The sequence below is a fragment of the Pteropus alecto genome, unplaced genomic scaffold, assembly GCF_000325575.1.
Source record: "Pteropus alecto unplaced genomic scaffold, ASM32557v1 scaffold226, whole genome shotgun sequence".
Taxonomy (NCBI): domain Eukaryota; kingdom Metazoa; phylum Chordata; class Mammalia; order Chiroptera; family Pteropodidae; genus Pteropus; species Pteropus alecto.
In genome coordinates, this window is record NW_006440132.1 from 6,215,857 (window position 1) to 6,240,490 (window position 24,634).

The following is a 24,634-nucleotide window of genomic DNA, read 5'->3' on the forward strand; positions in this document are numbered from 1 at the left end:
TTCTCTCCCTAACTTCGCTGTGCAGGGCCAGGTAGATGCCTGTAGAATATAGTTGTCCCTTCCTTTGTTCTCCTAGGCCTGGACCCGTAGGGAGAGGCTTGCCCACAAAATGATGTCCTCACAGATCTTGTCTCTCAGATGCTACTTCCTTTAATTAAACTCTGGGATGAAATCATGTGTATGGGAAAGATTGAAATTGATTCCTTTTGCTTAATGAAAGCCAAAGCTATTGAGAGGGATACTTTAAAAAAAAAAAAAAAAAAAAAAAAGCACTTCAGCAGATGACAAGTGCGGCCTGGGCTCCAGCTGTGGGGGCAGCTGGGCAGAGGGGGGAGGTGGAGCCGCTGCAGGAGGTTGGGATGGTTCATGACTTGAGTGCAGATGGGCCCAGCAGGAAGTGAGTTTCCCCTCCACTCTCAGTAATCTCCTTTGCCACAGCTCTGCTTCTTGGCATCCAGGAAATCCAACTGGAGAGACGCTGAGAGGGAGCTGCCGAGGCAAGGTGGGAAGTGGCAAAATCCATACCTTCATGCATACACAACTTATTGAGCACTTGCTGTGTGCCCAGCCCTCTCCAAGGAGTCTAGCTGCGGCTGCCTAAGTTCCCAGGGACCCAGAGTTCTCGACCAGGGAGCTCAGCGATACAGAAAAAGAGAGAATCAGGATATTGCTGGTGGCAGGAGAAATAGATGCTGATGACTAGAAATTTGGAGGACAGTCTGGGCTAGCCACTCCCTTTTTATACCTGAGGAAACTGAGGCACAAAATCTATTGGGCGATTCATTTGAGCTCACGTGGCATTGACGTTGCAGATCCAGTATTTGAACCCAGGTCTGATGGTCTTCGAAACCCTTAACCACACTACGTTGCTGCCTTCTGGATTGTGGGGGGGTCATTGGAGATTTTTAAGCAAGAATGGATGTCATGAAAATTAAAAGTAGAGGAAAAATTAACCTGGTGCTAGGTCTGAGGCCAGTTAGGATGTAAGTGCTTGGAGGAGGGATGGTGGCTCAGGAACCTAGGTGTGGAGGTGGAGGCGGGGACCCAGGTTAGGAAGGGGTGGAAGAAGGGAAGGATTGGGTGGGATTTCCTGAAGGGTCCGCTCAGGGAGATAAAGGCAGAGTCGATGATGGAGATGGGCATTCAGATAGGGGTGCTGCAGCCAGGGCTGGGGAGTGCTGGCTGGAGAGTGGCTTTGGGCATGCTGGGTTCGAAGTGATGCCATGTGTCCCAAGGCAGAGCTCCTGACAGCAGTCCAGTAGGAGAAGGCATTAGGGTCCTGGGGCCAGCCTGACCTGGGTCTGCATCCTAACTGTCCTCTTCACTATTTCTGTGACCACCTGTCTGAGCCTTCGTTTTCTCTCTGACGAGATGGAGAGCAATGATACCTAATCTGCAGGATGTTGGGGACATTAAATAAGGAAAAATATGTAAAGAGACAGACAAGGTGCCTGGCACATAGTCAGCATCTGGTAGCTAAATAGCGGTTTGAAATTTGGGGCTACGGGCTGACGTAGTGTGCTGGTGCAGAGATGGTCTCAGAGCTAGGGATGGAGGGGAATGGGTATCTTACTTTTGATTCGTTTGATGAATTTTCATTAAATTCCCACTGTGTACCAGGCCCTGGGGATACTTTGTGGAGAAGCCGTTGGGAAAACCCAATGATAGCACAAAATTGAGCTCGCTGTCGACTAGGAGCCTCGTGAGAGCAGGGGCAGGTTCGTCTTGCTCCCATGGCAGTCGTCTCAGCCCAGAGCCTGGCACCGAGTAGGTGTGCAGGAGGTGCTGTTGAGCGGGGTCGTGGAGGCCGAGGTGCACAGGGCCGTCTTTGGGCACGTCAGCGCTGGTGCAGAGGGAAGACGGAAAGTCGGAAAGTCTGAACCACTCGTTGTACTGGAAACTCCCCAACTGCAGGCGAGGTGTTAAAGACAGGAAACTGGGGACCGGGGTTTCAGTTCTCAGCCTCATCACCACATCTTCTTTTCTCCTCTTTTTCTTCCAAATTCTCATTTGGCTCATCTTTTCCACATCTTGCTTTGAAAAATGCTGGAAGCACCCTCTAGGGGTTGATCATGTGTCATCAGCAGCCTGGGAAGCTGGGGAGAAGGAAAAGCAGCCATGAATAACTGACTTTATGAGGCTGCCCTTCAAGGCCAAGTGGGAGGTGACCCCAGGCAGCCCTTTCCCAGCCATGGGCCGTAGTCACATCTATTACAGGAAGAGAAACACAGGACCCTCTAAGTTTAAACATGCTGTAAGTCTTGTAGATATGCCCGTCTCACACTGCGGCATCTTCCCATCCAACCTCTTCTATTTTTGTCACATATTTTTATTGGAAGCCTAGGGTTTTTTTTTTTCCTCACTTCTTTATCCTTTCATTAAAAACGTGTTTTTACATTACGAAATAAAACTCCTTGCTTGTTGTAAGAATCCAAGCAATATGTTATACCTTTAACAGGAGGCTGGTTTTCTCATTTATTGCTTTTTTTCCTTGAGTAAATTAAAATCTTGTTTACATGTTACGGTAATATAAGAATGCGTACTTGAGGTAAAAATCTCAACAATGCAGAAGCGTAGAAGGCAATGTCGGAAGTCTACCTTCATGCCTCTCGCCTCATCTTACCCCCAGTTCCACTCCCATTCTGGCCTCTGGGATGATTGTTGTTTTCTGGATAAGGGGACATTTGGGAATCTCATTGTTAACCCATCCTTCAAAGCCATTGCTAGATTGAGGGGAGGTGGCCCTTTCTAGTGACAGGAGCATGGGCTCAGGCACACTGGCCATGTGACCCTCAGGCATCTACGTAACCTCTCTGAGCCTCAGTGACCTCCTTGGCACGCTGGCCAGGTGGAGGATTGGAATCAAGGCTCCAAAGCCCCTGGCATGAGTTGGTGTCCTGCAAACAGCCCGGGTGATTGTGTTGTGTTGTGTTCTTGGCAGGTTGGGGACCAGATTCTGGAGGTGAATGGGCGGAGCTTTCTCAGCATCCTGCACGACGAGGCAGTCAAGCTGCTCAAGTCATCCCAGCACCTCATCTTGACGGTGAAGGATGTCGGGAGGCTGCCCCATGCCCGGACCACTGTGGACGAGACCAAGTGGATCGCCAGTTCCAGGATTGGGGTCACCACCACGAGCTCAGCAGGGTCAGGCCACACTGCTCACTCTGAGCCCCAGGACCCCAGGCCTTTTCTGAAAGCTACATCCCTATCTGTAAAGATTGCACCGGTCCTCAGAGCCTTGGGTTCCAACACCAGGGTCCCTTCTGTTCATGGGCACGACCGTGGGCACATTCCTTGTGCTCTCCTGGCCTCAGTTTCCCATGGAAAGCTGAACTGCACAATAGAGCTCTCATTCTTTATTTGCCTCTGGCAAATTACTTAACTTATTTTTTGGCCTTTAGTTGCTTTGTCTGAAAAATGAGTCATAAACCCTGCCCCTCTCCCAGATCTGTAAATGAAGATCTCATGAGTTAACCTGGGTGAAAGGGTCTTGGACGTCATAAAATGAGATCGAGGTGCCAGATGGCCCCATAGTTGCTAATATTGTAACGTGTCGCCCTTGAATTTCCATCGGAAGTCTCAGACAGAGTGGTGGCCCTCCCAGATCAATACGCTCTAGAGCGTCTCTCTCTCTTCCTTCCCTCCCTTCCGCCCTTCCTTTCTTCCTTCCCTCCCTCCTTTTCTCTCCCTCCTTTCCTTTCTGCTCTCTCTCCCTTTTCACCTGCACGATATTAAAATTTTTTTTAATTCATTGTCTGCATTTAAAAGATATCCATTTTCTATTTTAAAAAGAAAAAACTGGATTTCTGGCTGCTTCTTTAAAATCAGAGATTCTGGCAGCCCGAGCCCACTTCTTATTTATGTGAAAACATGGGCCAGAGCTGCACTGCACCTGAGAGTTGCATCTCCAGAGCTCCAGCTCACCCCTGTCTCACTCTCCTAAGGACTAGCCGGGCTCCGAGGCCAAGGTCAGTTGCCCCTTATTCTCTCCTCTCCTTGTGTTACCTGCCTGGTCCTGTAGCCTTGGAACCAACTCAGGAATCCACCTTGCCTGGTTTTCGAAGTGCTCTCCAGTGGTTGACTGGGAGGCCAGAAGCCACCCATCTGTCCTGGGGTTCACGTTTCCCTGTGTAGCCCCCACGAGCGGAGCCCACGGTTTTCTCAAAGCATTGCTCATCCCGCTGCAGGTCAGCCTTGCCCTTGCCTGTGACTATCTGAACTGCTCAGACGTGCAGCTGAACATGCTTTTCTTTCTTGATAGGTTTCCTGGGGACCTCACCACCGAAGCAACAGACAAGGTAGGGTCCCTCCGTGTGTGAGTATCCTCGGCTTCTTCTTAGCTTCCATACAGGGGGCTCTTCCATACAGAGGGTACAAGCGACTCACTTACACAGTTTCATCCATTTGGGCAGCCCGTTGGCTGTCCATACGTCCATCCTCCATTCCGTACACCCCCGCGAGAGCCGCCAGGTTCCGGGCGCCACCTCGGACACTTGAGTCAAAGCAATGAACAGATCCCTGCCCTCACGGTGGTCACCGCCAGTGAAGGAGACACACGTGAAAACAAAACAAACCTACAGACACATCCGATCACAAAAGGTGTTCAGTGACATCAAGGCGAGGCGCTAAGTGTTAGGAGAGAATGACAGATGAGACACTAATCTAGATGCGGGAGGGAAGAGGCATGGGCAAAGGCCGTCTGCAGTGCCGACATGACGTTTGGGCTGTGAACTGAACGTTAGATGGACGTTATGGAGATCAAAGTCTGGTGAAGGAGCGGGAGGGGGTGGACGTAGTCAGAGGGCACAGCATGTGCCGGAGCCCTGAGGCAGGCAGGGGGCTTAGCTCGTGGGAAGAAAGGAGAGTGTGAGGGAATGCAGTGAGTGAGGGGACGTTGGGACCAGGGCGACAACGGGTGGAATGGCCAGATCACACAGGACTTCGTGGACCATGTAAGAGGTTTGGCTGCTCACCTAATATCATGGGATGCTTAAGCAGGGAGCAAGATGAGGAGATTGTGTCTTTAGAAGACCAATCATATCAGCAGTTCTGTGTAGGTGACACAGAGAGGCAGAGGAGAGACCAGATGGCGTCTTAGACACAGTTGAGGATGGTAGAGACGGTGGTGGGGTGGGGGTAGAGTGTGTGTGTGCTCATCTAAGCTATATTTTGGAAATAAAGTTACTATTATCCCCAGTTTATCAGTATCCCCAAGGGAGATATTGAAACCCAGAGACTAAAATGGGAACCTTAATAACATTGCTCGCCTCTGAATGGTCGCAAGGATCTGAAGGGATAACATACGTAAAAGTGTCACGTAAGCCATAAAGCACTTTGGAGCTGCACCAGGCCACATACACTGAGAATGTTCTGACAACGTCCCCTGCGAGTTTGCTGGGAGGACCGACGCTGCTGAGGGACCAGCTTCATCCCTCGGCAGTGTGGTCACTGACTTGTTCTGGCCACTTGGCTCCTGAGCAGCACAGAATTCTCAGGCCTCTGTTTTCCTGTCTCTCAGCTGGGATTTTACAAGGGGCCAGCCGGCTCCCAGGTGACCCTGAGCAGCCTGGGGAACCAGACGCGCGTGCTCCTGGAGGAGCAGGCCCGGCACCTGCTGAATGAGCAGGAGCGCGCCACCATGGCCTACTACCTGGAGGAGTACCGTGGTGGCAGTGTCTCCGTGGAGGCCCTCGTCATGGCCCTGTTTGAGCTGCTCAACACCCATGCCAAGGTGACCTGCACCCCTCCGCGGGCAAGGCAGGAGGCTAGCAGGGCCTGGTGGGGGGCTGGCGGGGCCTGGCTTCAGCTCTTGAGGGTTCTGCATCCCTTAGTCCCCCACTACTTTCCTGAGAACCCACAAGGGGTCAGGCCTAAACTGTACCCTGGGCAGAGACTGGTGACCATGACAGCCCTCTGCCCTGGGGAAGCCCACAGACTCCTGGGGAGACAGTCAATCCAAGTCCCTTATGATTGGGGCCCTAACACAGTGGCTTCCACTGCTGAGTGCATGTTTAGAATCATCTGGATTGCTCTTAACAAGCACTGCCCAGGCCCTACTCCGGGTTGGTTGACCACACATCTGTGGATGGGAGCCATCCACAGGCAATTTTTACAAGCCCCCAGGTGACTGCCATGCTGCCAGCTTTGAGAACCCTGCTCTAGTGGAAATCTGAGTTTCTGAAGCCGTGTAAAGGAAGAAATGATTAAATCTACTGGGAGTGGTTACATTTGGGAATACTTCACAGAAGAAACACAATTTGGAAAGAACTAGGGGGAAGGGCATTCTAAGTGGAAGGGACAGCAAAGGCTTCCGGTGTGTTCAGGGAGTTGCAGTCATGCATGCATGCTAAGGTGCCAGGGAGGAGGAGTCAGATGATGCTGGCCCAGCATCCAGGGGAAGGTGTTTGGACTGTTCCTGAGGGCAATGGGGAGCCATGGAGGGTTAAAGAGCTCCGGGAGGCCAGTGGTCAAATTTGCATGCAGGTCATTTGGGGTAACAGAGGGCCATCCCACCTGCTAGCGGGGCTCCCTGATGAGTGCCCCGCTTGTCCTCACCTCCAGTTCTCGCTACTCTCCGAGGTGAGAGGCACCATCTCCCCGCAAGACCTGGACCGCTTCGACCACCTGGTGCTGAGGCGAGAGATCGAGTCAATGAAAGCTCGGCAGCCCCCAGGCCCTGGGACTGGGGACACCTACTCCGTGGTCTCCTACAGTGACACGGGCTCATCCACAGGCAGCCACGGCACCTCCACCACCGTCAGCTCGGCCAGGGTGAGTGCCCCTGCCCTGTCACTGGGGTTCACGTCTGTGGAGTCAACAAACCATGGATTGAAAATAATTCAGAAAGAAAAAAATCCTAGAATGCTCTAAAAGGCAAAACTTGAATCTGCCCTGCCGAGCATTACGCTGAATCCATGAGAAAGAAATGGTGTGTAGGTGAACCCTGCTGTGGCCCATATGCAAATATAGGTCATATGCAAATACTGTGCCATTTTATGTAAGAATCCTGAGCATCCACAGATTTTGGTATCCATGTGGGGTCCTGGAACCAATCCCTGCGGATACTGGGGGCGACTGTACTGGCTTTGAAGTAAGACCACCCCTTACCAGCTCCGTGCTTGCCTTTCTGAGCCTCGGTTTCTTCCCCTGTAAAAACCTCGTAATTGTTATGTGCCTGCTGCGTGCCATGCACAGGTTCTAAGAGAACAGACGTGACCCTGCCTCATGGGGCTCACAGTCTGGGGGGTCAGGCTGAGGGAAAAAGATAAAAGACACAAATAATAAGACAAACATTAAAAAAATAATGGCAATCTATGGGAGACTCTCATAGGAAACCGCTCAGTGCATTCATGGCAGTGGTCATGCGATTTGGGTCTTCTTCCAAGACATGCCCTCTTGTCGTGGAGCCCCAAGTTCATCCTGATTTTCTCCCAGACTTGCCAGCCCCCGATCTGGTCCATCTCAGGGCGTGGTTCTGCCCCAAGAATGCTCAGAGGCAAATCAATCCCAGGAGGCCTTGCAAGGAAAGGGCAGTGAAAGGGCCTTGCTATCCATCGTGGGAAACAACCAGTTGTGACCAGGCAGTGGGAAGAGCCGGGCAGGAAGTCAGGAGAGCTGGCTGGACTCCGTACTCTTCTTTCCCGTCTGGATCATTTCTCACCTCTCCTATGGAAAGAGAAGGGAAAGTCACGTTTCTCAAGCACTGTGGCTCCCAGATGCTGAAACGGGAGCTCTTGCGTGTGGAATCTCAGTTAGACTTGGGACAGATGTAGTTAGTTGTGCTGCTGGAGAAGGAGCCGCTCTGAGGGTGTGGTGATGTGCAGGGCTGCAGACACAGGTGGTCAGTGGGTGCAGATGAGCTTGCATCCACCAGGAAACAGCCCTGGAGCATGCATGCCTTTCTTTTGCAGACCCCAACTCCAAGCGTGGCTTTTTTTCTTTTTTTTTTTAACTCTGGGAATCTGAGTTTGTGGGGGAACTTTAACGCCTCTGTCTCCTACTCCTATGATCCCCAAGAGTCCTCGTCCCTTCCTGGGGTGACCAGGAAGCTGCCATGCATTCATCCAGGATCTAGCTGTGGCTGCAAGGGAGGCAATGTCACACTTTGGGATGAGCAGGTCACTTCTGTGGCTTCAGGAGCCATGAGTCATCACTCTGAAACCTGAGAGTGTGCAGACTAGTTCTGAGATGGTTCCTTTAGAATCCAGGACGTGAAATCCAGTGAGTGGGATGGGGTGTGTTCTAGTCTGAGAGGCGGGACATTTAGGTTTAAGCCTATTTCCTTTGGGCCTCAGTTTCCAATGGGTAAAATGGCCTGAGGCCCTTGCTGGCTCTGGTCAGGCTTCAGGACTAGGAGGGTGACTATTATGCCTAGGAAGGGCTCTGGGCAGGGGTCCTAGCTCCAGCTCAGTGTGGGCCTGTGGTGACCTCATCCCACCCAGGGGTCTCTCCCAAATCTGAGAAGTGCTGCCCCTGGCCAGTCTGGGCCCCAGCTGTGGCAGTTGTCTCTGCCCTGCCAGAGACTTGCTGGCTCTGGTCAGGCCTCAGGACTAGGAGGGTGACTATTATGCCTAGGAAGGGCTCTGGGCAGGGCTCCTAGCTCCAGCTCAGCGTGGGCCTGCGGTGACCTCATCCCACCCATGGGTCTCTCCCATATCTGAGAAGTGCTGCCCCTGGCCAGTCTGGGCCCCAGCTGTGGCAGTTGTCTCTGCCCTGCCAGAGAGACCCTCTCTGTGAATCGGGGCACGCTGGGGAAGGCAGACTTCAGAAAGCCCAAGGGATGATTTTGAGCAGAGAGTTTGGGGGGACAGATGGAAGGGGTCCCCAAGCTTCTGAGATATGAATAGCAGTGGGCGTCTGTGACCTGATAGCACTTGCATGTCAGATCAGGACTAACCAAGGCCAGGGGGCGCCCTCAGACGCGGAGTCTAAGAAGTTGTGCAGGCAGGAGAGGCAGTGTGGAAAGAAGGTTGCTTCACCCATCTGGGACCTGATAGCACTTGCATGTCAGGAGAGGCAGTGTGGAAAGAAGGTTGCTTCACCCCTCGGTGCCTCAGTTTCCCCACTTGCTTCCTTGACCTTCCCAGTAACTAAGAGTGGCAAGTACTGCCGTGATCTCTATTTTTCTCAGTGGTGCCGCTTTCCCCAGCTTATCGGGAAGATTAAACGGTGAGCACCTCCCAACTAGTGCTAGCACCCCAGAGATGCTGCCCATACCCTGAGGGCAGGTGAAGCCTCTGTTCTTTTTGCCCTCCCCCAACTTGACTGGGAAAACCACCCCAAGGATTTGCATCCAGGGCCTTACAGACACTTGGAGGCTTCTGGAAAGCGCTGTGCTGAGGATCTGCCACTCCCGCTCCAAGCTTCATCCCGCCCTAGATGGGGCTCCAATTCTCAGACTCTGAGCTTCTCTGCTACCACAAGACTTAGGCCTCCTGGAAATTCAGATCTTCTCCAATCACATCTTCTGAATGGGGTCTTCCTTCAGGCTCTGCCTTTTATTAGCAGATGTCACCTTGGACAAGTCACTTTCTTTCTCTGAGCATCGGTTTTTCCATCTGCCTAATGGGAATAATGGTCTCAGCCACTCCCTGCTGGAAAGTCCTAGGGTTGCCCCAAGGTGGATGACCGTCTCCTGAAAGCCCTTCTCAAGGACCAGTATCCTTTCTGCTGAGCAGTGGGGACCCCTGGTTTCCTCCAGGTCGGCAGTTAGAATGAAGCGGTGCTGGCTGTAGCAACAGGGCCTTTTCTTCCCCATTTCTCCTTTATCCCTGCCCAAAGCATTCCAAGTGAAGAGAAAAGAGAATTGTGTTTATTTTGCCTCTGCGTGTGTGTGTGTGTGTGTGCGTGTGTGTGTGCATGCACACATGCATTTGAGAGGTTTTGCTGTGCCCATCTCATCCCTAATATTTATTTGATGTATTTTTCTTTTTGCCTTTTGCCCACCCTTCCTCCCCAGGAGCGGCTGCTGTGGCTTATAGACCTGATGGAGGTACTGTCCTTTCTGCCAGGTGGGGCTATGGGAGTCCCTTAGCTGGGGCAGAGGTAGGGGGCCGTAGCCCTTCTCGCCACCCCCTTTACGTCTGCACCCAGCCCCAGAGGGGACCCGGGGTTCTTCTTGGTGCTCATTATCTCTCCCATTCAGCAGTTCATCAGATTTTCTCGGGCTCTGGAGTGAGAATGCCGTCTATTCAAATCCCGGCTCTGCTACTTCCTTGCTATGTGACCTCAGGAAATGGTTTCACCTCTCCGAGCTCAGGTTTAGGATCTGTAAAATGAGGATGATAATTTCTGTGCTGTGCAACTGTTGAGAGACCTATAATATGTTAGACACACTGTCTGTCTGGATGTTTTTCTTCCTATTTCACATGCCATGGCTGTCTGTGTGTGCTTCAGCCCTTAGCTTACATGCCACCACTTCTAAAAAGACTTCCCTGATCTTCTCAAGGGGGCAGGGGGTGACTTGCAGCATCTGGCCCCTCCAATCCATTGGGCTTTCTGTTGTGGCTCTTGTCTCATTATATTCTAATAATGTTTAAAAGCCTGGCCAGTTACCTCCCTTGACCAGGGACTGCTTGGGAGCAGCACTGAATCCCTAGTGCTCAGCATAGAGCCTGACCCATATTCATAATTGGGACCTTTCTTAATTATAATAGTAGCTTGCATTTGTCAAGAGTTCTCCATGGCACTGGGATCATGCTTCCCAATTGTATCTTCCTTGACCTTCCCAGTAACTAAGAGTGGCAAGTGCTGCCGTGATCTTCATTTTACTCAGGAGAAAATTGAAGCTCAAGGGGAAGGGACGACTTGCTCAAGGTCACTTCGCTAGCGAGTGAGGGGAGTCAGGCTTCAGCCCAGGCCTCCTGGCCTCTAAGCTGCTGCTCTGAACCCTGCTGTCTGGCTATGATGCCTCCCTGAAAGCGCCCAGCAGTTGCTTGTTAACGTCATCTGTCTGTCTGTCTGTCTGTCTGTCTACTTAACTGTCTTCTCCCTCCCCCTCTCTCTTCCTTCTGTCCTGCTAACGAACACTGGTTGAGTGCTTACTCTGTGCTATATACAGCCATGGGTGCTGGGGTACGGTGATGAACAACAAAGAAGTCCTTTCCATGTGGACTTTAGGAGTTGGGCAGGGATGACAGACAAATAACTGGAAGAGTTATTTGAGTAAAGACCGGAAGAGGTGAGGGAGATGGTTATGCCCACCTCTGGGGAAGAGCCTTCAAACAGAGGGAACAGCAAGTGTTCTCTGAGGCAGGAGCAAGCCTGGAGTGTCTGCGCAAAGTCCAGGGGGTTGTGAGGCTGGAGCGGGGTGAGTGCAGGGAAGGGCAGTGGTAGATTGTGTGCTCGAGACTTTGGCTTTGACCCTAAGTGAAATGGGAGCCATTGGCAGGTTAGAGCAGGGCTGACATGGTCTGACTTAGTTTGAGCAGGATGTTGCTGACGGTCAAGACTAGATGAGGATGGGTTTGTACCAAGAACAGGTTCAGTCCCAGGAAGAGCCTGAGATGGGGGGTGGGCGGGAGTTGTGCAGCTTGAGCTGCTGAGAGATGTGATGATGGGCTCTGCAGGCACCAGCTCTTGCTGCTGCCTGGTGTCTCCTGGGAAACCTCTTCTTCCACACACACAGCAGGTTTCAGACTGAATACCCTGTATTGCCTCCTCCTGGAAGCCCCTCCAACAGGTGTTCAGGGCACCAGGAGACGTACACGTCCTCCACTCTGTTCCTACCATGCAGTATGCCCTCAGGAAAGCCCCTCACCCACCATCAGCCTCAGTCTCCCCATCTATACGAGCAAGGCAGACCACCTCCATCAAGCTTCTCTAACTCAGAGTCCTCTCTCCGTTGGGAGATGCTGGGAAAGACTCCAGGGAGGCCTGGCAAGGAATGGCAACTCTATCTTCCCATCACTCCTCTATGCATTTGGACAAAGGCTCTGCAGTATTATTCCAGAGAGAGAGAGTGTGCAAAATAATATTTATTGTCTACCAAGTGCCAGGTGCTGGTCTCCAGCAACACCATGTATTAGTGAGCTTTTGCTGCAGTAATGCTGAGTAACAAACAACCGCCAAATCTGGGTAGACAATAATCAAAAACATTTCTTTCTTATGGCCAAAATCCCTGCCCTCATGGAGCTCATGTGCTTTTCATATCTCCATTCAAATGACTGTCACAGTGTTTTAACCTCGTCCTGAGTTTGCCTCCCCCAGTAAGCAGGGAGAGGTGGCGGGGTGTGGTAAGGGACCACATCTTTCTCCTGTCGGTGTCTCTAGTGCCAGCCCAGGGCCTGGGACAGACTGGGGGCCCCGGAAATGTGAAGCAGAAACTGAAATGAAACTATACTCCTGGCCACTCAGGATTCTCTTCTAACGTCTGGCCTTCTAAACATTCGCCTCCCTCATCGTAGGAAAATGTCCTTTGCCTGGCACTCAGATAGCTGGCTATCAGTGCCCCAGATGCCCCAGATGATTATCCCGAATGGAGCTATTTTCCATTTAGCCTGAATTCCCTGGATCATGCTGCATGGTTATCAATCTCAGGTTAAGTATGGCTCCTTCTACAGCCATTTTCCCTCAAACCAGACACAATCAATCAACACAGATCAGATGCAGCCTGTCCCCGTCGACAAATTGTGTTTATTTCTCATTTGTCTAATAGAGACTCAGCCCTGGGAATTTTTTGCTGCCTCCAAACAATATCATGCCTCTCCCATAAAGAAGTCAGCTAAGAGAGCTGAGCGGCAGGAAGGAAGGCCTGCCCACCAATTCTTGAATTCTTCATCTCGTGCAAGCAGGCCTGTGGCGGAGGGGCTTAAGTGCACGAGCTCTGGAATCCCATTCATGACTCTCCTGACTAGTAGCCATGTCACCTTGGGCAGGTGACTTAAGTTTTCAGAGCCTCAGTTTTTGCATCTGTACCTTGGGCTGATCGGACCGGCTGTCTGTCCTGAAGATTCAGTGAGGTCAGGAGTGGGCTTGCAGGTGTGGATTCTACTGAAATTCTAAAGGTTGGGAAAGGGCACTGGAGAGAATTACAGAGGAAAAGGGGTTGTAGAGGTCAAGGCCAGACTTGTCCCCACAGAGCAGACATCAGTGAGGTGGGGGCGGGGTACGGTGGCAGCTGGGAGTTGCCCCAGCCTTAACCACAACACTTTTTCACCTGGATTTGAAAAGTTTTGCAGTTCAGGCCTCCCATGTGCCTGGAAAGGGACTCCTTGGGCCTGCCTCTACAATCTTTCTGCCTTTCTCCCCCTGCAGTAAGGTGAGAAGGGGCGCCGGGCATGGCTGTCAGCTCTTTGCTGCATAGGCCTCCCTGTCATGGCCTCCACGCCTCCCTCCTCGTCCAGGCCAAAAGCTCAGGCCTGTCTAAGACTCCTCTAGCCACAGAGATACCTGATTGCCAAGGCCGCTTTTTCCAGAAACTGGGAGCAAACTGTTAGAGAGCCTTCTCTCTCTCGCTGCCTTGGTCCAACCTGATGGATTTAGAGAGTCCACTTCCGGGGCAAGTCCTCCCCCTGTCCCAATGGGGAGTAGGAGGAACCCATCTATTCACTCACTCATTCACTCAGCCACTCCTTTATTTATGCGGCAAGCATTCATTTGGTGCCTCCTACATTTCAGACTCTGAGCTGGGCAGCGGTCGCCATGGGCAAGAGACAGCAGGGCCTGCCCTCCTGAGCTTCACCGGTCCAGTCTGGGAGGTAGCTTCAAATCAAATCATCTACATAATTCATACTCTGATAAGTGGGTTGAAGGGTCCCGACCAGTCTGGGACATCAGGGAGAGATGTCTGAGCTAAGAAAGAAAGTCATTCTCACCAATGAGGCAGCTTAGGGGGCCAGGGGAGGGCCCTGATCTTCGAGACCCAGTGGATGCCCAAGAGGTCGATGGGGCCAGAGTGCTGGGACTGAAAGTGGAAAGGGGGAAGGTCAGCAGCAGGAGGTGCCAGGGACGTGAGTTTAATTTTAAAACTGTGGGACACCATTGAGGGTACTCAGTGAGGAAGTGACACGATCTCGTTTGCATCTTAGAAGGTCAGCAGCAGGAGGTGCCAGGAACGTGAGTTTAATTTGAGGGTCCTCAGTGAGGAAGTGACACGATCTCGTTTGCATCTTTTAAGATTCTCTCCTACGTGTGGAGAGAGCTCAGAGGGGCAAGTGGATGGGGGTGACCCTGTCCAGGTGTGGAGGTATGTTGTCTGGTGCTGTCCAGGTGTGCAGGTCTGTTGTCTGTAGCCCTATCCCAGGAAGCTGCCTGGTGCCCCGATGGGGCCACGACGAGGCTGGAGTTTGCCTTTCTCCTTGAGCCCATTCCCGCCTGAGAGTCCTCAGCTTGCATCCCCTGTGGCCTAGAACCATAAATTCACCAGAGCATTGGTGACCTGCAGGGTGGCTGCAGCTCTGCTTCAGCTGGAATCTGAAGTAAGGACTGTTTCTCCCAGTCAGTCCTTTGCAGAACATCAGCCCTTTTGGGTGAGGACTCGGGGGTGCTGGAAACTCCGTGTCTGCCAAGTAGAACCAAGTCCACAGGGGTCAGAGCCTGTTGGAACATGGGCAGCCCTTGCTCTGCTCGGAGCCCCATTTTCCCAGCTGTAAAGTGGCAGAGTTGGACTAAGCATTGGCCCGAGACTGTGGGGAGCCCTTCATCTTTCCCGTGCCATGGATCCCTCTGGCAGGCTGGCAGATCCTGGCGACCCCTTCTCAGAATAACAGTTTTAAATGTTTAAATATAAAACATGTACATAGGATTACACAGGAAACCAATCATAATGAAATGCCATTTTTCAAATACCAAAACAAATTTTCAAACATGTACTTCCTTATTTGCACGCCCAATAATGAGGCCTGGCAGTGGTGGGTAAGGGCTGTAATCGGAAGTCCCGATGAGCAAAAATGGGCTTTTGTGGCATCTGCAACAGCGGAATGTGATATGAAAGATCTGTGACTTCGGTTGGTTACAGTGTCACAGGCACTGCTGATTCTGCTGGGCTGTGTCACCTCCATTCATAAGGGAAGGAAATGCTACATTTCACTTAGAGGTGAATGAAAGTAAGGATGCAGTGTTTTCGCCCAGCTGAGTTCACAGTCCCTTGCATTCCCTCCTGGAGCCCTGATTTCCGATTGTCCTAAGGGCTCTTCCAGCCCTGCCCTGGAGATTCTGGGTCACACCGTCTGTCCACTGAATGACAGCTTTTTCCTAAGACTATTGGGAGAGAGATGAAACAGGGCACCACACAGGCTTCACGGGGCAAGGCAGTGACCCTTCACCTCAGGAGGCTTCCCAGGGACTTTTCTGCCTCTCTGGTTTGGTGGTCAAACACAACAGCAGAAGCGGACAAGCTGGCAGCCCACCCAGCGAGTGTCCTCTGCCGTGGGGTCCTGTCCCTCCCAGTCCACTCCTCTGACCTTCCCCATCAACTTCCAGACTTCCTCCCCACTCCGTTCTTGGAGAGGTTGAGAGCAGGATGTCCCGTCTCCCCCAGCAGTGACCCATGACCCTTAGACCTGTCCCCTGCACTCTGGGTGGCCCCACTGCCCACTGCCCCCACCCCATCACCCTGCCCCCACCGGGAATGCCAGGACTTTCTGGCCGTACCCAGCTCACATGGCTGTCATACCCCTCCCACCACCCTGTCTTTCCTGGGGAGACAAGCTCCCCTTCCCAAGCCCCAGCTCTGGCCGTCCCCCATGCCCGGCTTTTCTCTCACCTTTTCTTCCTCTTTCTCCCTTCGCTCTCTCTCTCTCTTTTCTCCCAAATCCTCTCCTTTTTCTTCTCTCTTATTCTCGCTCTTCCCTCTCTAGTTTCCCCTCCCTCTCCCTGTGTCCTGTGACCTTCCAGAAGCCTTTGTGACTCAGGTTCAAAGTTTTCCCATATCCTTGTGCATTTGGGGGCAGAGGTGGGGGGAGCCTATTGTCCTGACATCACAGTAAAGCAGCAAAAAGAACAAAGAGCTGAAAATAGCAGCTTTATGTAAGAGCCCTCCCATTATAATGAGGGGATGGAGGCCTAGAAAGCTGGGAATTGGCCTGGAGGGAGGGGAGGGGTTAGGGGAGGGACAGGAGGGGCCTTATTTTGCTGAAGTGGCACCTGGGCTATGCAAGCCACCATTTCCCGGATCAGGAGTCTACCTGGCAGAGGTCCACGCAGGTGATTGCCCCCATCACTTCATTTCATTTTATCCCCACGGTTCCCTCAAACCAAACTCCTGGGATATCTGGGCCCTGATTGGGCCAACTCAGACAACAAGGAGGGTTTTTTTTTTCTCTGAAAAGAAGGAGATTTTCTGAACCGCCACAGATTGGAGATGAAAGAGTTGGGGGAGCAGGTCCTTGGCGGTATCCTGGATCTTGTGGGAAGCACTCTGGATAATAGTCAGATCTTAAATAAGGTTCAGCTTCCTGCCCCATCTTTGCTGTGTGACCTTGGGCATGTGGCCTTCCCTCTCTGAGCCCTCGGTCACCTCAGCTGCAGAATGGATGAAGGATCCCACCTGGTAGGATTAATTGAGCTACTGGGTCTATTCCCTCAATTGGGCTCTGGCCTCGTTGGTGCAGGGGGAGGAGGGGGCCAAAACACTGGGGGTGGGGGAGGGCCGGGATACACAGGCCAGTTCCTGTGTGAGCTCTGACCTTGATCCTCCTCTCAAAGCCTGTTCCGTGAGTGTTTCTGCTGACGCATCCCCCAGGTTCTTAGCCTGCTGTCTGCAGCTATTTCAGATGCACAAAGAACATGGCTCGGGGACTCGGGGCTCCTGAGCGTCTGGATTCGGCAGATGGAGTCTGGCAGGGCTGGGCTCCGACCCGTCTGCCATTTGCTCCACTTCAAGCCTCCCTCCCAAGGCTGGACGTTTGTCCCTCTCCACCCTTCCCTTCCTCCCTTCCATCCCTGCCTTCTGTCTCCCCTCCAGGATGCCATTAACAGCAGAGAATGGCTGAGGCCAGGGGCCAACGATGGCTATGTTCTCTCTTGGTTCAGAGAGAGTTGCTCCCAGGGCCCTCTGGTTCCTACAGCACCAGGGTCCTATCCAGTTCTGGAGTCGGGTAGGGCTGCCTGCATGGGCTTTCCTACCTGAGTTAGAAACCTGATTAGCTGTAGAGTGGCCTCTGACCTTGGACAAGTCACTTCCCTCTCTGAGCTTAAGTATAAAAGAAGTGAGGTGAGGGGAATCATAGTGCCTGCCTCACACCGAGAATCTGATGAGATCATGTAAGGGAAACGCCTAACAGGGGGGCCTGGCACATATTAGGTCCTCTAATTTGTAGTTCTCTGATCTCCTTTCTAAGAGAAAGTCACACCCTCCCTGTAATGCACGGCAAGGATGGCAAGGACGTGCTTGTGTTGTCAGACTCTGGAGCCTTAATTTCCCCCTCTCATGGGCTCTTTTACACCTGCCAGCCCCATCAATGATCCCAAACAGGAGTTTGTGGGCAGCTTCTGTGTGCATGGCCCTCTGCTAGGTGTTGGGGACACAGTGACCTGCTCATCTTTTATCTGCATGAGCTTTCCTCATAAGTTAAGGCTGCCTGATAAATGTTTGTTGAGTGACTAAATGAATGCTTGAAACTCCTAATGTGCCAGAACAGGACAGAATCCAATGTCCTTGGTCCCATCATGGACTGTCGTCCGAGTCCCCAGGTGCCTGCAGGTTGAATCCCAGGGTCAGGTGGCAGTGCTGCATTTGAGTGTGGTGGAGGCCTCTCTTGTCTTTGCTGTGGGCACTTCTCAGGCTTCTGACCCTCTGCAGGCCTCCTGCCAGGTCCTGCGAAGTCACTGCATGTAACCGACCCTGCTTTGCCATTCACCTTGATTCTGGATGCTCTGTGTTGCCCAGCTGGACTCCTTCCCGGGGGCACTGGAGTTTGGTTTTGGAGTTTGGAGGGTTGTATGGGAGGACTGCAGTTTCCTTTCCCTCAAGGTGTTTGCACAGGCCAGGGCACGTTTTGCAACTGTTCGGTTGCTGGATCACGTTTGCGAGGTCCCAGGCTTCTGATGTGTGTAACAGTCACCTCCGCTCATGTATTGTGCCACGCTCTATTCTGAGAATTTTTTAGGTGTGCATATGTCAATCCCACGAGAGAAGGGCTGCTGTTAACCCATTTTACAGATGAGGAAACTGAAGCACAGAGCACTTCAGTGATTTGCTCACCATCAGTCAGCTAGAAGTGGCAGAGCTGGGTGTGATCTCAAAGAAGCCAAACCAGTGCGGCCAATCAGTGGGTGAGAGAGCTTCCCCATTGCTCTGCCTTCCAAGGATCCCCCGCTGTCCTTGCATCACTGAGGCTGTCAGCAGCAACTTCCTGTGAGGCACTGTGCAGGAGATGGGGTCGGAGAGAGCAGGAACCCATCAGAAGGCTGAGGTTCGCATGCAAGCCTCAGCTTTATTGGTAAATGGGGCAGTTTTCCTGGCCTGACTTTGCCCCAGAGGCATCATGAGACCAGATGGGGAGCCCTGGGAGTGAGAGGCTCAGAGCAGGGCGGAGGGGTGAGGGGCAAGCATCTTGTTAGTTGGCGGGTTCGCATGACTAGCCTCTGTGATCCTGTGCCCTTTGCCACCCAGAATGCTCAAGGCTTCGGGAGGATCCCTGGAGATGGGGATCAGTATAGATGACCCAGTGGCCTCTGCCCTAGGGGATATGGAGTTGGGAGCACCTTCCATCCTCACCTGTTGCCCTCACCCTCATTCAGGCCACCATGACTGCTCGCCACAATGACAGCAGTAATTGCCTTGCTTAATTCTCTGCCTGCTCAGGCCTCCTCCCCGTGATGACCAGAGAGATTGATTCATTTACCTATCAATCCATTCGTGGATTCATTAAGTCGCTTAGTAAATATTTATCAAGCAGCCACTGTCCTGAACACCGAGGACAGAGTAGGGACCAGGTAGTCACAAGTCCTGCCTCTGAGGAGTTTTTATCCTACTGACAGATAATAAGCAAATTAATAGTATAATATCAGGTAGTGATAAATCTCATATAGAAAAATGAAGCAGCATCAGAGGTTAGACAGTGGTGTGTAGCAGGGAAGGGGTGCTGTTTTAGACAGGGCTGGTCCAGGGAGGCCTCGCTGATACCAGAACTAAATGAAGTAAGGGAGTGAGCCAGGAGCAGAGTGGGCAGGGCGCAGTGAGTGCAAAGGCCCTGAGGCAGAACCATCCTATCCAGTGAAGGAGTAGCCGGAAAGGGCCCAGTCACTAGGCACAATGAGTGAGGAATTTGAAATTTCCTCCAAGTAAGATAGAAAGGCCCTGGAGGGTTAGGAGCTGGGGAGGGACATTATCTGACTTACGTTTCAAGGATTACATCCTAGCCACTAGGGGAAAAATAGTGATCAGTGCAAAGGAGAGACATAAAGCAGGATGGGGGCTGGGCATTGTAATTTTACATAGGTTGTCAGGGTAGGCCTTTTTGAGGAGGTGGTATTTGTGTAAGGTCTTGAAGTTGGTGAGCAAATGGAACAAGCTTTGTGGCTAGCCAAAGGGACCAATGTTCCAGGCAGAGGGAACAGCCCCTGTGGGGGCCCTGGTATGCCTGCATTGTTCTAATGTGGCTTGAATTGAGCAAAGGGGAGCATCACAGAAGGCAAATTTGACCACATATCCATGGCAACCCACTACCTGCAGGCTTTCCAAGCAGCTTCATGTTTGACTCACGTGGAACCACTGGATGCATCTCAAACATTCTCTATCTTTTCTGCTTTATGCACATCTTTCCCTCTGGAACACCCATCGTTCCCTCCTTTGCCCAGCTCACCCACAAGACTCAACTTTTAACTATTCTCCCTCCTCCAGGAAGTCTTCCTTGATAACCCTTTCCCAGCTACATTATATGCCTGTTTTTCCTCACTTTGAGCAGAGTCTCCTCTGTACTTGTTTGTGTCAGTCCCATTTTCTTTAAGCTACCGAAGGCATGAGTCGTGTCTCACCTCCTCTGCGTCTCAGGCCCTGTCACTCTGGAGCATTGAGACTGCCCAGTACTGATCTCTGTACTTGAGACTTGAGTCAGGTGTTGGTTGCAGAGGCTTTGCCATCCTGGGCTCTGTTGGGTGGAGAAATGGCTTCCCCGAGTACTCAGGAAAGACCAGTGTAGAGAGGAACACTGCTCAGCTTCCCGGGAAAGCCCTAGAAATGGCCTTTCGGCAGCTCAGTGTCACTTGAGGGAGCATTTGGCTTTTTCTGGTGATTCAGAGAAGGAAGGAAGAAACTGGCAATTTTGCAAAATAAAGTTCGTTTAAATCTTAACCACTCCCCTCACTATTAAAACCATTAAAATTAGGGGAGAGAGAGAGGGACTTTCCCCATCCACCTCTCATTTGCATCTTGTCATATGTACACCTTCCTGGGATTCTGTCAGCAAGCAACAGAGAGAGGACCCTTAAGATTTGTTGAGCAGCACCAGCTTCAGAAATTTCCAGCCAAGGCTAGAGCCACTGCATGGCATCTCCAGGTGGTTCCTGGGAGGCCTGGAGATAATCAGAAAGTCTCAAAGAAAAGTTGATTTCAAAATGACCAGCAAGGAAATTGACGTTAATTTTAATGCGTAAAATAAATCCCTTTGGAGCGGGTCATGTCAGGAGTCACGTAAACCACGTGGAGATATCACAGGACCCACAGATTTTGGAGTTTTAGAGAGCAAACTGGTATTTTCTTCTTGGTTTATGTTGGCTCACATTGCCTTCTTCTCCATTCGTAGAATACTCTGGACCTGGAGGAAACTGGAGAGGCTGTCCAGGGCACCGTGAACACCCTCCCAGATATTTCCCTGGTAAGAGGTTCTCTGGCACCTTCCTTGCCCTCCGTGGTCTGCCCAAGACCCCACGGACTGCAAGCCACTGGGAGGGGACAGAGGATCTGGCCGTGAGCTCTAGAACTAGCCCCAGACCTGTGCACAAGTGTGTCCCTCGGTCACCTCCAGCAGGGGCCAGGATGGCTCTTTCCAGGCATTTAGGTGGGGCTGTCAGGCTGTTTAACCCTTTGCCCAGTTGGTGTTATTTTCGATATGTTAATCTGAACGTTATCATAGTAAATACTGAGAGATGAAGAGAACTCCCCAAAGAGGTCATATGACTGGGCTGGAAATAGAAGTTAAATGTGACCTCGTATCCATGGCCACACATCAGCAGCTTAAGGCCGTGACACTTTGTGACTCTGACCCAAATAACTTTTGAATGGCCTAGGCTCTGGAGCCAGTCTGCCTGGGTTCAAATTCCACATCTACCACTGACCATGACTTTGGGCAAGTTTCCTAACCTCTCTGTGCCTCGGTTTTCCCATCGCTAAAACGGGGATGAGAATAGTGTACCTACCTCATAAGTTTGTGGCAAGGGTTAGTTAGTTATTTTAAGTGAAGCATTTGGAACAGCGCCTGTGCTGCCATCAAAGCTATGCAAGTGTCGGATGTTGGTGCGGGCAGAAAGAATATTATAATGACAGCATCTGTGTGCCCTGTCCAGGGCCACACAGCACCCTAGCCCATGCGTCTTTTCTCCTTGTGTCCGTGCTGTCCCCCTCCAGTCCTGGCACACTTCCCATCTGTAATAGCCAAAATAAGCCCCTAAAAAGAAAAGTCAAAGAAATGCCTTTTTTGTTTTTCCATTCGCCACATCCTGGCTCTAATTAAGTCTTGTTCCCCTCGACGAGCCCCAGCTGATGCCAAGAACTTCAATTCCCAAAGGTAACCGTGCTGTCCCCAGAGATGCAGCCAGGATCCTGATGCTTATCGGCTGCTGAGATGCTGGGAGAAGTTTTCCACTCGGTGTTGCATTATTCAGAGCAGTGTGGCCAAGAGCAGACAGCGTGGGGAGAGAATTCCAGCCGGGCCTGGCCCACTTGGCTGTCGGGTCTCCCCTCTTCCAGCTGCAATGGGCTCTGACTCCTTCTACTCTTGTTGGGTCTTTTGGCAGGATGATGTCAAATCCACAGCCGAGGGGCTGCCCAGCTACAGGCCGCCGCCTCCCCCACCAGCTCTGGCTCAGCTGAGGAAGCCGGGAAGCCAGGACCTGCAGCCGCCTTCCTCCGCTTCTTCCCACTCGGGCATCGTCTTCTCGGCTCCACGGAACTGCAGCCCGCCCGTGGGCACCGCACCCACCCCAGAAGCCGCCTCAGCACAGGCCTCGCCCTCCTCCCCCATCTATGCCTCCGTTTCCCCTACCAACCCCAGCGCCAAGAGGCCGCTGGATGCCCATCTGGCCCTGGTCAACCAACACCCCATAGGCCCCTTCCCACGGGTCCAGTCCCCGCCACACCTGAAAAGCCCCCCAGCAGAGGCCGCACTGGCAGGGGGCTGCCTCCCGCCACCGTCCCCGTCCGGCCGCCCAGACCAGACAGGCACAAACCAGCACTATGTCATGGTGGAGGTGCACCGCCCGGACAGCGAGCCCGACGTGAACGAAGTGAGGGCGCTGCCCCAGACACGCAGTGAGTACTGGCAGACCCTGGGGGTGGGGCCAGGGTGCCCGCTGTGTGATCTCGAGGGGCCTGGCCCCTCTAGGCTGATCTGCCCCTCAACACAGTGAAGGCAAGACCAGGTGCTCTCCCAGCGAGGGGTCTTCAGGCCCAGGCGTTTCCCTGCTCTGGGTCTGGGTGGGGAGGAGGGTCCTGAGTCCCCATTTATGGGCTTGGGAGTTGGGGATGTGAGTGTGAGTCTTGGCTCTGCCATGTACTAGCTGTGTGGCTGTGGACCAGCTGCTGTTCCTCTCCGGCTGCTTTTCCAATCTAGAGTGGAGATGACAGTGACAGCCCTGCCAGGCCCCTGTGAGGGTTGGGATCCTCCCCCAGCGCCCCCAGCCCTGGTCACGTTGCATTTACCTACCAATCTCCCCCCGCCCCCTCCTGCCATAAAACTAAACTTTTTGAGGGCAGGGTGATCTCTACGCCTGGAGCCGGGCACAGAGCAAGTGCAGGGGGAAAGGTGGACCCCTGGAGGTCTCCTGACTTGGGGCTGCAGAGTCAGAGTGCAGGATGGACTTCCCGGCACCCAGGAGGCCAGCCTGGGGTTGATGGCTGGTTAGAGGGAATTTAAATCTGACCCGCCAAACTCCAAAGTGTGTTCGACCCCTGTGTTTGCAGAGGATATCCAGCTGAGGATGTCCTGCTTTCTACTCTAGGACTCATTGAGCCCTCCCCAGGCTCTGGACTGCCTCCCTCCTGTTTTCGAGTTCGATACTTTTTGTTGGATTCTGCTGCCATCTTGTGGCAGAAGTGATACAAGGGGCCTGTTGTGGCCAAGTCAGGGTCCCCGCACTCAGTTGCTTAGTGAGGGAGAACAGGCAGGATGTGGTGCCAAACTCGAGCTATGACTGATGGATCACTGCTGCCTCTAGACCTGGCACTGAGCTGGATGCACACGATAATAAGAGCTAACTCTTATTATACTGTGCTGTGTGCTGGACACTGTTCTAAGGTCCTTGCCTGTATTAGTAACTCCTCTAATCCCGCGACAGTCCTGTGAGGCGGCTACTGTTATTATCCTTATTTTATAGATGAGGAAACAGTCACAGAAAAGTAATTGTGGAGCCAGTCTAGTGGCTGTGGGCTGAGTTTGCCTCCTGACCTGACCTCTGTTTTAAACATTACGCCAGGGGCAATCAAGGCAGATGTCCTGGGAGTGTCGGGCCCTGGAGCCAGGCCCATTTGGAAGGTGTCAGTAGGCGGAAGAATGGTGGGGAGTCTCCCTGCCCTCCAGCTCCCCCAACTCTCCCTAGCCTTTACCAAGAGAATCCCCCCAGCCTTCTAGCCTGCAGCTCCATCACCTCCTCCAGGAAGCCCTCCCTGACCCCAGCTGTATAAACCACCACTTTCCTCCTGTTTCCCCCTCCCAGCAGCCTCCACGCTCTCACAGCTCTCGGACAGCGGGCAGACTCTGAGCGAGGACAGTGGGGTGGATGCTGGTGAGGCAGAGGCCAGCGCCCTGGGCCGAGGCAGACAGATGGTATCCACCAAGAGCAGAAGTAGCAAGGAGCCACTTCAAAACGAAAGAAGCACAGAGGCGGCCACCAAACCGGTGAGCTAGGATAAAGGGGGCGCAGAGGGTGAGGGGAAGGCAGGCCCTAGGTGAAGAACAGGAAGTCCTTGACCAGGGTTCAGCTTGACAAGTACCCACAAAAGACAGAGAGAGCACCCTCAGCGGAGGGATGTGGGTACCAGGGAGGGATGTGCGTTAGGCCGGAGGCCCAATTTAAGTCCTACCTTCACTGTGACACTAACAAGCCGAGCACTGAAGATTGGTCTTGAGAATCTTAAAGCTCAGTTCTGACTTGTGTGGTGGCTGAGGCAGCCGGGTCTGGATACGAGTCCTGGTGTCACCACCAGGCAGCCTTGGGCCACCCCTTAACTTCTCAAGCCTCAGGGATTTTTGTAGCAGTTAGAGAGCTGAGAACACCAAGCGCTGAGCTTCCTGCCTGGCATACTGGAGGCTCAAACACCAGGCTGGAGTCCGGGCCCTGCTGAGAAGGCCTCAGTCACTGGTCTCCTTCACATCCGCAGCCCGGACTCCTGGAGCCCACGTCCACCCTGGTCCGCGTGAAGAAAAGTGCAGCCACCCTGGGCATCGCCATTGAGGGTGGCGCCAACACCCGCCAGCCCCTGCCTAGGATTGTCACAATTCAGGTACATCCTCTGGGGCCCCACTTGGCCATCTTTCCC

The 24,634-nt window shown here is 52.7% G+C and overlaps 1 protein-coding gene across 8 annotated transcripts in view; it reads left to right on the forward strand.

The window, feature by feature from the left end:
- WHRN (whirlin) overlaps positions 1-24,634 on the forward strand; it is an 80,382-nt gene that overhangs the window by 54,598 nt on the left and 1,150 nt on the right. For 3 of the 8 annotated variants that reach the window (XM_015593402.2, XM_015593407.2, XM_015593408.2), the window contains 9 exons: positions 2,942-3,144; positions 4,262-4,298; positions 5,519-5,731; positions 6,562-6,771; positions 9,959-9,991; positions 20,685-20,756; positions 21,895-22,408; positions 23,812-23,993; positions 24,476-24,598. In XM_015593402.2, coding sequence (XP_015448888.1) covers positions 2,942-3,144; positions 4,262-4,298; positions 5,519-5,731; positions 6,562-6,771; positions 9,959-9,991; positions 20,685-20,756; positions 21,895-22,408; positions 23,812-23,993; positions 24,476-24,598 — 1,587 coding nt within the window. The remainder of the gene's footprint in view (positions 1-2,941; positions 3,145-4,261; positions 4,299-5,518; positions 5,732-6,561; positions 6,772-9,958; positions 9,992-20,684; positions 20,757-21,894; positions 22,409-23,811; positions 23,994-24,475; positions 24,599-24,634) is intronic. The other 5 variants (XM_015593403.2, XM_015593404.2, XM_015593405.2 and 2 more) reach the window with 5 other exon arrangements.